The 12,261-nt window shown below is 41.0% G+C and overlaps 1 protein-coding gene across 5 annotated transcripts in view; it reads right to left on the bottom strand.

Moving 5' to 3' along the window:
• Positions 1 to 1,150: 1,150 nt before the first annotated feature.
• The window catches only part of gnb1l (guanine nucleotide binding protein (G protein), beta polypeptide 1-like), a 36,120-nt gene continuing 25,009 nt past the window's right edge, over positions 1,151 to 12,261 (bottom strand). For all 5 annotated transcript variants that reach the window (XM_034692934.1, XM_034692932.1, XM_034692930.1 and 2 more), the window contains 2 exons: positions 9,603 to 9,818; positions 1,151 to 2,011 (listed from right to left, as the gene is read on the bottom strand). In XM_034692934.1, coding sequence (XP_034548825.1) covers positions 1,733 to 2,011; positions 9,603 to 9,818 — 495 coding nt within the window. In that variant the 3' untranslated portion in view covers positions 1,151 to 1,732. The remainder of the gene's footprint in view (positions 2,012 to 9,602; positions 9,819 to 12,261) is intronic.

The following is a 12,261-nucleotide window of genomic DNA, read 5'->3' as shown; positions in this document are numbered from 1 at the left end:
ACACAAGCAAGTAAACCAACCAAACCTGCAGTCAACCATGTTTTAAACCAGTAGCATCACAGCAAGGAAGCTTGTCTAGCCAATGACCCTGTCTTTCCTCTGCTCACTAATGATTCGTGGCCATCGTGCAAGTCTGCCGCTTTGATTTCTCAGGCCTTTCCTGTACAGCATGATGAGCTTCTCAACTTAGGGTCATCCCAGGAGACAAAGCTTATATGAAGCAGAACGTACAGCGTTTGAAGCCCCGGCCCCCGGCCCCCTCGGCACAGTGCTCCTGAAACACACAGCTCCCATGCTGCTCATTGACTCACACAGATATTATTAGAGACAGTGGACAGAAAAACAACACCTCTATATTTTCTCTGGGACGTTCAAAACAAGACCTTTGGCCTTGTTTGTGAAGAAAGTTTCTCAGAAAACATCTGTGTTGAGTTGCAATCAAGGTTAATGTAGGAGTTAATTATTACCAATATCAACATAAAAGTGATTATAATTTCACATTTTTTTACTCTAAATTCCTTTGATCGTATCGACTTACAAAATGTTTTACTTATGTAGAAAAAAGAAACAGAGCATCTGCACCTCCACTAAACCAACAACTCTGTGTTCTTTATGTCTGCGCTGTGATTGACCGTGTTTGACAAACACAGCTCAGTTCAGGCTGCAGGGCTGTGTGTTAAGCTAAAACCTGCTAGAATAACAACATGAGATTACATAGCTGCTCAGGTGCACCGTATACCTCGAATTCAAATCCAGTGGAGCAAATCTCCCATCAGATAAGTCAACACAATCACATTGCTGTATAGAGCATCGCAAAGCCCTCTGCAAACAGTGGGCTGGAAGTCAACAAGGGCCTAATTAACTATGTGTGTGTGTGTCTGTGCGTGTATAAATATATTTATATATTAAAAGAAAAAATATATACATTTATCTATATGTAGATATATCATTTATTTATTATGTATTATCATGTTATAATATTGCCTACTGTCTTTGCAGGCTACTTCATAGCTTTCAATGGCTGCCATATTAAATGAGAGAAAACACTCTCAGTCTTTAGCATGTAGATTAACTTATAATAAATACTGTCTGCTAATGTAGCAGGGTTTCATGTTTTAAGACACACTGTAAAAAAATGCATAAGTTCCAATCACAGTTTTCAAGGTTTTTAAGTTATTATGTCACATGTGATTCATTTTTCAGATTCTAAATATGAACATTAGTGGAAATGGAATGAGGACCTTTCTCTTAGGTAAAACAAAATATGTAATGCAACTTTCAGTTGATGGTGTAATTTTAGCTTTTCTAAACTAAGCTAAACAAAATCAGATATTTAATTACAAACAATTTTGCCTTTACAATTCTCGGACTTAAAAGTCAGGTATATTCATGATTTAGTTTATTTTTCCTTATCAACTCAGCTGTCATAATTCACTGACTTCTCCAAGTCCAGAGGTCATACAACTGGAGCTCCTATTCTGGCTGTTGCTGTTTTTTAAAGAATAAAAACTCTGCAGGCACAGTGTAAATGTCACATAAGTCAATTCTAATTATTTGACTCCTCTATAATTCATTTTCTTAAGAGTATAATATACACAGTCCATATTTGCATGTATTAAAACAGTACTTCGGCCTGTCCAGAGACAATAATTAGCTCCCACAAGCACAGTTTCAAACGATAGATAAGGGAAGGTCGAATAACAGTTTGTAAATCTGTTCAGAGCTCTGAGTCTCAGCCAGTGTCAGCTCCCTCATTGTAGATGGACCACAGACTGATCCTCTGATCCTTGGATCCAGCAGCCAGCAGTCTTTCTCTAGGGTCCTGGTGGTCAGAGAAGGCCACACTTTGCACCATGTCGGTGTGGTACTGAAGCACGGCCAGCGGTTTGAGCCTCTTCCACCCAAACACCCGCACGCGATGGTCCCAACCCGCTGACGCCAGAAGTTTACCATCCCCCCTGATACACAGCTGGGAAACCCCGGGGTTGACCAGTGTCACGTTATCCTGGAGCTGTGAAAACACAAAGAGGAAGACGACCTGGTTAGAGCCATGTATGCTAAGTAGTTTTTTTTCATCACAGCTGTTACAGGAATCTTGAACCAAAATAGGCTGCTTTTCATGCAAACAAGAAGACAAAAATAATCAGACAAACTTATTAGGCCAATGAGTCAATTTATCACTGCCGTCTAGGAAACTGAGCCCAAGACAAACAGCAACAGTCAGACTATCAGCTGATCTGGTGACTGAGGTCTAAGTGTAAGCTGGATGTCTGTTGAACCTGGCTGGAGACTCCTGGGACTCAATCATCGGCCATAAAACATTAAGGCACGCGGCTGCTAGCAAATCTCTCTGCGTCCCACTATTTGGTTTGGAGTTGGGGGGGCCTATTCTTGGAGCACGACTGGGCCAGAGTTACCTTTGTCACAGTTTGCAATACCATCTTGCTGAAATACATGTTTGCAGAGGCCTTGTTGCTTTAAGCGCCTCTGATGAATTACATTCACACTGAAAGGTCTGGTCAGCAGGAGAAGAGACCCGATAAATACACTGTTGTAGCATCTGCCTGCAAAAGATTAGCCACAGCTCTCTCCCCCTGTGATCTACAGTGTCCCAAGGACTGCATCAATCTCTCTAAAGGGGCAACATTCTGACATATTATAATGAATGGCTGCTAAGATCACTATCTAAAGGGCCTGCTGTGGCAGGGCATTCCTGGGGAGCGAACGTGCTCTTCCTACGGCGCAGGGATCTCGGTTAGACCTGTAAAGGGGACACAAACATCTGGATATGGGGGCTAAAATCAAACTAGATGGCGTAAAATTGACTTCGTAAGTTCTGTCCAGGGAGACTGATGGTTTTGGAAGGGAGGAGAGGGTGGAGAATTTATCTGCATGCTCCTGTTTCGGGCAGGAACCGTCCACAGGCTGCATGTGGAAGATATAAGCCAGGTACTCATGGCCCGAGTGTATAAAGTGGAATGTAAGGCAGAGAGGGGCGGGGAGGAATGTCATTGATCAAACCAGAGAAAAAAAGCTGTTTTGGTTAATCAAACCATCATCGCTGGTGTCACCAGTGTGAAACAGAGTGACGCAGGTTGGACCAAACAAGCTGATTCACTGATACAAAAAAACATTGGGGGTGAAAGCTTGTTTGGAGCTTTGTTATTACCTCAAGGAGTTGGTATGCCCCTGCCTCTCTCCATCTGGTTTGCATTAGCAGCCTGATAATGATGGGTTTAAGTGTCTGTTTTTGTTTGTTTTGCTTCCCATAGTTTGTGTCAGGAAAAGGTATTTGTTTCATTAAGGGGTCAGTTGTAAGCAGTAAACGGCTAAGGATGTAGTAATGGTCATTCGGCCGGGCTGTTTTTACTTTCTACATAAAGAAAAGTGCTTGTCCTGTTGTGTTACTGAAAATTAATGGTGCTTGTGTGAAGCATTGCTGGTTACTGAGCTGCAAGTAATCAGTGTTTGCTCTGTGATTTCATGTGGCCATGGTGGTTGGTGGTATACATGACGAGACTGGTACAGTATGTTACCTTGTAAGAAGATAAACAGAGAAATATTTGCCCACAATGTTGATCTGAGGGTAATAGTCTTAAGTCATCTCTCAAATAAAAATGAAAAAAAACTGCTCTGTTTGCAGGTTTACTCTTTTAATTTTTTTCTACTGTTTTACTGTTAACTGAGTGACTTCAGACTGGCTGCATAAACTTGCCGTCAGTACAATTTGGATAGCTTTTTTACATTTTTCAACAATTTTTTATTTTCTTAAATAACATATTTATCTAAAATTATTAAGTATCTGTCCATATTTTTAATTAACACTGGAGCACAATACAACATTTCCTGGAAATACAGAACAACGTGGGGATAAATTATATCATTAAAACAAAACAAATAAACAATAAAAAGATAGAAATGTAAAGTAGGGGTTCAATATTCTGAATGGAGAAAGGCATGTTCAGTCTTGTGTTGAGTTCAGCCAGGCTAAGCTTGGTTGACTTGAGAGCAGTTATAATTTTCTCAATAATTCTAGACTAGTCAGCAAAGGAGCATTTGGGTTTTTTTTAAATATCAGTTATATGGTTAATTAAATTTAAAATTTTGCCTGCATTTAATTCCAACCCCAGTTTTTAAAAAATGTTGTGATGCTGTGTCAAATCTTGCTAAAAATAGATTTTGATGGTCTGTTAATCACACTAAGCCTATATCCAATCTAAAATAGTGCAAAGCCAACTTGTGAAATGTTGAAACCGAAAGATATTATTGTTTAATGAGAAATATATGTCAGTTTTAAATTTGATGTCCAGAACATGTTTCCAAAGATTTGAGACAGCGACAATGAAACACTGAAAAAGTTGTGTGATGCTAAAAAAAACACCTGGATGAACGTCTCACGACTAATTAGGTGACATATACATATAAAAAAATGCATAAAGGACATTCAATGGAGGCTGAGTGTCTGCGAAGGGTTGACCACACTATGAGTAACCGCATGAGGATATCGTTCAACAATTTCAGAATAATATTCAATTAAAATTAAAATTACAAAGAATTTGTGGTTTCCATCATACAGTACGAAATATTACAAAAGATTCATGATAAATCTGAACAAAACTGACAAGGCCGAAAAAACAACACTGGATGGCTGTGATCTTTATGCTCTCAGACAACACTGCATTAAAAACAGACATGATGACTCTGTAGTGAAAATCACTGCATCCACAAATGCAGGTGAAAATTGTACCATGCAAAAAGGAACCCATTTATAAACATCATCCAGAAACGCTGGTGACTTCTCTGGGCTGGAGCCCATTTCAGATGGACTGAGGCAAAATGGAAAGAAATTGGACTTTCTTTTTGAAAATCATGGACACTGCTCTCAAGGGCAGGGGCAGAGGGACCGCCCGGCTTGTTATCAGTGCACAGTTGAAGAACCAGCATCCATGATGGTATCGGGGTACAGAAGTGCCCATGGCATGGGTAGCCAACACATCTGGAAAGCAACCATTAATGCTGAACAGTGTTTACAGGACAGCAACATATGCTGCCATCTAGACAAAGGCATTTTCAAGGAAGAACTGACATATTTCAGTAACAAAATGCCAAAAAATATTCTGGACGTATTACAACAACATGGCTCTGTAGTAGCAGAGTCCAGGTGCTTAACTGTCCTGCCATCAGTCCCTACTCTCAACAATTGAAAACGTTTGGCATATCGTGAAACAAAAAACACAACAACAGGAGACCCTGAACTGCTGAGCAGCTGAAATCCTATTTCTGACAAGAATGGGAAAACACTATCACTTCACTATCAGAAGTCCAGAAACCCATCTCCTCTGCTAAAATTAAAATTTTCACAAGACAATAACATTTTTCAGTTTCAGTTTTGACATGTTGTATTTGTACTTTTTTTCAAACAAATATAGAGTTTAAATGATTTTAAAAGTATCAAAACCAGTTTTCATTAACATTTGACACAAGGTATGGGTTGTAGAATGAAATGATTAGATTTGGATTTTGGACTGCTGCTGAGACAAGACCTTAGTGTGAAAAATTACAATGAATGTTTATGCTTCCCTTTCAAACAATAAGTAGACTATTACATAATAAAAATTTAGAATAGTCCCAGCCCTTGAAAATGATTCCTTGACCTCAGGCTTACTCCTCTTTGTTCATAAAAATGAAATGTCCACATGTCATTTTAATTCAGTGTTCTCCAGCAGCAGAATTGTTATTCTTGCTGTAGAGCCTCAGAAATGCTGAACGAATATACGGAAAATCCTTCCAGCACAGCTATTAACCAGCTCTCAATCTGTGTTGAAATCCATTGGCTTTAGCTCGGGGAGTCTTGGCTTCTTTCACCTGACACCCCATTTTTCTTCACCTTGCTTCCTTACTATCTGACCATGGACAGAGTTCATCTTTTGGCTTCATCATTTCTTTGTCTTTAAAGTCCTTCATGCTTGTGTTACAGCCTGCAGATACACACACTCACAGCAGGCCTGCTGACTGAGCGCCAGCTTTCTCAGCTGTCAGGAAGCTACCAGCCCTGCTCAGCAGCTGGGCCCACTAACTTTTTTAGGACCTATGACAGATCCAACACAAACTCACACTTTAAGATCCTCTTTTGTAACATCTCACCGACAGAAGAGACACTCCAAAAAAGCGTCACCTTGGCAGATCTCACTCAAGCCTCGCTCCCCTTTCCTCCCTGTCTTCCCCACTGCAGTCTTGGCACGGATCTTGGCGTTCACACTCGTCTACTGAAACATCCCTTCATCGCTAACTCACTCGAGCCTAGCGGCTGGGAGGCCTTTCGCAGGTATTTCTGACACACCCTGTCCCTGAATCACACTCAGCGGCGGGAGATTACAGCCTTTTGTCACCTCGCCTGTCAGAGCTCGACTGCAGCTGACAGGAGATGGATGTGTTAAACTGGTGAGCGGCCCCGTTCAGAAAAGAGAGGAGATGAGAGAGGGTAGGTCTCGCTCAGAATAGAGAGCTATAATTTTTATGACAGCAGCTCATACATGCACGGACAGACCTGACCTGTGAGTAAGGTCACATCAGGATTGGCAGATGAGTGCAGGAAATCACAGGAGACACCACGCAGGAGACTATTCCTAGAAGATGGTGTGGATAGCCTTACATCGTGGTGAAGCTGAGGGACAGGAGTTGCACCTGTAGAAACTGTCATCAGTCTCAGGAATAGCTTGCTGTCAGCCATGCTTGATTTACACTGCTAATCTTCCTCTGTCTTTACCTGTTTTCTCTTTTTTCAGTCTGAGACCTCTACCTGTTTCTTTGTCCTGGAGGAACCCGTCACTGCACTTGTCAATATGTTTGAGTGTCCGCCTAAATATACGTCCATCTGGCTTAACAGCTTGTAAACCCCAACACCCACGCCCTCACAGTCTCACCCTGACACATTCCTAAAAATGTGCACTAGAAGGAAAGGAGAGGAAAAAAAAGGCCAAAGATGATGCCTCATTGCTATGAAAATGTATCAGGCCAGCCAGGTCAAACAGCAGATAAAGGCCTCTGGGAGCCATGTGTAAGACATTAACCTCCATTCCTGAGGCTATCTGTCTTTATCTGGCCTTGATAAGCTCACTTCACAGCCTTTCAGCTTCACTAAATCATAACTGTGCTGTGTTGTGTCACATTCAGTTTCCCCTCCGTTTCACAAAAAGCATCTATCTTCCTTGCCAGCTGGTTCCACTACACTGGACTGTATCGCCGGGTAATTTGTGGGAAGTGGGATGCTGTGGCACTTACAGCCTCCTCAGCCTTTATTGCAGCCTCCCACTGTGAACTACTGTTCCCTTTACTGCAGATGTGTTTTTTGTTTGGTTAAGGGGCCTCCAAGGTTTTGATATTTTTATTACCTCTCACGGGTCGTCCGTCAGGACCCCGAGCCCGGGTCTGCCACCCTGCAGGTCCTCCCGCCTCCTAACTGCTGCCACACAAAAATACTTTTGTGGGAAGAACTGAGTATAGCTGTCTGGACGTCACACTGAGCTGCACTTCAGGATAATTTAAAAGTCCCCACTGGATCTTTTCCGACTCCTTGTGCTTTTTTCCTGTCATCCTCATCCTGGATTACACGCTGAATCAATATTTTGTAGCTTGAGAAAAATAAACCCAATATTCGCTCTTTCCTGTTTTTGGTATATTGAAACAAATCCTTCGTAGTGTTTCGGTAGACGCATTTTCAGGGAGAAAAAATAGGGGTTTGCAAATATTTCTAATTCAAGCATTCATTTGTAAAAAGCCTTGGAAAGAATAATAGCCCTGGACTGTGCAGCAGTGTACTATATCTGCCTCATGTTCCTCTCTGCCCTGATTCATGAGGGTTTGCAGCAAAATGTGTGCATTCCCTTCAGCTCATGAAATCTGGAGAAAATAGAGCTTCAAATGAGGCGGCAAGTCTCTGATGTGTTGGCTGTTACGTAAAATGAACTATGCTGCAGGATTGATGGGATCTTCTTGGTGGCTGAAGATACTCTAGTAGAAGTTAAAATGCACAGTTTGGATCAACAACAGGATCACGTGTGTGTGTGCCCTGTGTTTTTTAACGTCTGTTTTCATCATAAGAACAGTTTTAGTCGTTTTAATCTTCTAAATAAGATTCATTCATTCTCTGATTTATTAGTTCACAACAAAAAGTAAAACAACGTTCTGTGAAGTTTTTTCTTCTTCTGTTTTTATCCAGTTTGTTGTCCAGACCTAATGTGTGACTGTGAGTCAGTGTTTGTCTGTGGGTGGTTTTCAGTCTAGAGTGACAGCCCCAGACCGGCCCTTGGCCCCTAGCCCTGCCAACGCTGTGTAACCAGCAGCTGATTTATGGCCCCTGGAGCCCTGCTGAGCCTCTTCCTCTTTGGCCCCTGATGTTTTCTGAGAGAGTCCGGAGAAAGGCAACACTTCTCTTCTTCCATCTCCGCTGTAACCCTTTTATTATATTTAACGGCCTTAGCCGACAACAATTAGTCAGCGTGCAGGTAGTGCGATTAGGGTTTTAGCTTGGCACTCTTTAGTAGTCCACAAGACCCTTATGGTGACTACCCAACAAGGCATTCCTATGACCATGAAGGTACCTCTCCAGTTAGCAGTGCATACTGGGAAAGATTTTACAACGGCAACTACCATCTCCACACAGTTTCAGCTCAAACACCTGAGCATACAAGTTGCTATTGGTAAGTGGTTATAGCTTGAAAGGTTTTTAGCAAGCAAAAAAAAAAAGTTTGAACATGTAGGTTCATATATTGGATACACTTCTGAGCATAATTGACTGAACTAGCAGTAAAAAAAAAAAAAAAAAAAAGTCAATTTAACATTTAATGGAAAGATGTTTATGTATTGTAAGTGTTGTAAAGTGCTAAAAAGGCTGCAAGTAATGGATAAAACATGTAATGTTGGAAGAAATTTGTAAGTAGATAGTTAAAAAGTATCAGATAAGCAGTGAAAAAGTTAACTGAAAGTGTCAGGAGAAAAGTAATACATATGGTGGTATGGATAAAAAGATGTAAAGGTAAAATAATTAAGTAAGTAAATAAATAAATAGAGGGCCAATCCAATTTGATATATTGTGAAAACATTACCTTGCAAACTTAGCTTTATAAGTTGAGAATAAATACTTTGCCATGAGTAATCAATATTGGTTAGCTAAATAGTACTGTATGACCTTAAAAACGCATATTCAAAGTGTTAGGAAATGTTGCAAAGGCTCATGGGAAAATTAAAGACAAAATAAGAAATAGATCTCTCAATGTTAGAAAATACTTTGGACAATATTCAGATTAACAGAATTGGGAAGAGTAACGCCTACACGGGTGAAATTTTCCACTTCACAAACGTTACAAACCAGTGACCCAATATCCCCCCTCCAAAAAAAACCTGAGCACATTAAAATGTTTCATTAAAGCCATCCACATTAGTTGCTTTTAATAAAGAACTGTTATTAATTAATTTGAATAAAGAAATTGAGCTTGATGGAGAGTTTGATGGAGTGAGAAATAAGTTCTTCTGTGGTGTTTTATCAGACTGGTGGCGGTGTTGTGTAAACGCCCCCACCCTCTCTGAGCCTATGCTCCGCTGACCTGCAGGTTGTTCTGTCTATCCAGCGTCCATGAGGCGAGGTTCTTCTCCGAGGAGCCTGATATGCCCCTCAGACGCTCAGGGTCAAAGGTCAGGCACATGACAGGCTCAGGGTGGGCTTTGGTTTGGCTCAGTATGGACCTCTGGGTTACATCCCACAGCAGCAGGGAACCATCCTCGTATCCAGCCACCAGGAGCGGTCCGGGCCCAGAGTCTGGCTGGAAGTGAGGGAGACGATAAGAGAGAGAGAGAGTAGGAGGGATGGGAAAAGAGGACATAGAGAGTGAGGTAAGAGAGCTGTGTCGTAAAAAAACCACAGAAGAAACCGCCGCGTGGTGCTGGAAGCTGAGCAGAGCAGAGGTTATCATCCTGGAAGCTCCTGCTGACACTCGGAAAGACGCTGTGGGCTCCATTCGTCAGCCGGCTGCTCTCTCTTTGCAGCACTCCATTACACCACTCCTCACTTTGCTCCTCATCTGTTTACTGAGCTTCAGCCCTCGCTGCAGGCACTCATACTTACTGTGAAGGAACAGGCTACACAACTGTAGAGCCTTTAATATATATATATAAAAACAACTAACGAGCAAATTATCCAAATGTTTGTTAAATTTGAATTGTTTACTTTGTTGTATTTAAAATGTAGGGACAGCACATATATATTAATTCAAGTTGAAAGTATTGATATATGTGGTTTGCTTCTCTGTGTGCGACCATAAGCAGTCCACAGTTCTTCTTGTTTGGTCTTGTAGACCTTAAAAACGTAATTTTCTTTTGGGATAAACTCGTCTGAATCTGAAAGTGTGCAAAAGTTTTAGACATAACTATGTAAGAATGTATATTATTTGTAAAGTTTAATGCTTAAATTGCTTTGTAATGGTATTTATTGTCTATTTTAAAGAGAGAGACAGAGAGAGAGAGATCACATTTCTTTAAAGCTTTTCCTGCTGTAAAAGTCATTTTGAATTGAGGAACTTTAACAGTTTTAACAATATTGAACATTTTATAAGGCATCAGTGATGTATAACAACATGGCTGCAAACTAACAGTATTTTTTTTATGGATTTATCACATTTCTTTGATATTGTTAAATTAGTTATTAAGACAATACAGTTCCACAAAATGCTAGTAACAATTTCCCAGATTGTTCCTTGTGTCTTATAAACTGTAGAAACCAAACACACATATATTAATGATTACAGAAAATTAATTAATAATTAATTAATAAAAATAAAATAGGACCAGAGCTGTTTTTAAACACTTTTTCTGCTGTTTTATAAAAAAAATCACCAGATCTGCTATCATACAAAACAAATAATAGAAAAAAAGCAAAGACTTGCTTCCTCTCATTTTACGGCAGAAGGTTACAGATCAAGCTGTGATGTTTACAACTAGTGAACGTATCGGAGCACATCTCTGACACATCAAATGACATGAAACCATGTGGACAAACAGGCGTCAGGTGCAAAAAACTAAAAAATCTATCTGTTAATCACACAGAGGACACACTGTACCAAGGTCAGAGAATAGACAATGCATTTAAAAAGATATATAAACTGTGTTTCATTTAAAAGAGTGACAAAGTTGTGCCTTTACTCAGTGAGGAGTCACAGATAAACTCTCATTAATTGCTGGTTATTATTCCATAGGAGTGTGTATGATCCGCATGGAGGTTGTGTGGAAGTGTGCAGTAAAAGAAGACAGGAATGACAGAGAGGAGAAGATGAAGAGGAAGAGTCAGCTGGTAACATCTGAACGCAATCCCTCTCTCCTGAAATGAAGTACTCCCTCACCTCCAGATATGATGGGACTGTCATCTAATAACAATTTAAAGTATTCCACCGTCCATTAGAGGACCTGCAGTACACAGTGCTAACCTGCTATTAGTGCTGACTCGTGGCTTTGCTTTAAAACACCATCAGGCCTCCAGCTACAGCTCGGTGCCCTGCAGAAGCAAGGAGGGAAAGAAATTTTTTCCATATGTGCAAAGGGGCCTCGCCTGCCATTTTTTCATCCATCTTCAAGTCCTCTTCTCACTTAACGCCCGATATTTCTCTTCTCCCAGCTTTAAACAAATTATAGACAGAGTCGTGTATTCCTTCCAAACACATCAGCCAGGACGAACACTAAGGGATTATGAAAACAAATAAAAACAAGTGAAATCAGTGGCCTCCGCTCACCGGCAGGGGCAGGGCTAAGCGTTCCAGGCTTGGGGCCCACCGCTTCACTTAAGTGTAGGACCTCCTTGATTGATGATGTCATGGGTCAGAGGTCGGAGAACCCTGGGTAGACACCTAATTCATTATATCCTCCACAGGCCTTTCTACAAGAGGGCTCTCTGCTGGAGTGGGACTGGGGCTCGGGGAGCAGATTCATCACCAGAGAACAGCTGGAGAGACAGATGGATGGAAGCTGGTTGAAGACGAAGCACCAAAGAGAGCTTGAGCTTCTCCAAACTGGCAAAAAATGTGGGCCTAAACCTGCTCATGGATACAGAATCCATTTTCCATTTCTGTACTGCATGATACGTTTATGATGATCAACAAAGCAAACATTATATTAAGATCTGCTGGTGTCTCAGGCACTCAGTTTAGATTGGCTTGGTCAACTAGGTCATCAGCATTGCTTTTAAAACAGTGACAACTTCAGGACCTGTTGCTGTTT

This window comes from Notolabrus celidotus, chromosome 9, assembly GCF_009762535.1.
Source record: "Notolabrus celidotus isolate fNotCel1 chromosome 9, fNotCel1.pri, whole genome shotgun sequence".
Lineage (NCBI taxonomy): Eukaryota > Metazoa > Chordata > Actinopteri > Labriformes > Labridae > Notolabrus > Notolabrus celidotus.
This window is presented reverse-complemented; position numbering and strand designations above follow the sequence as displayed.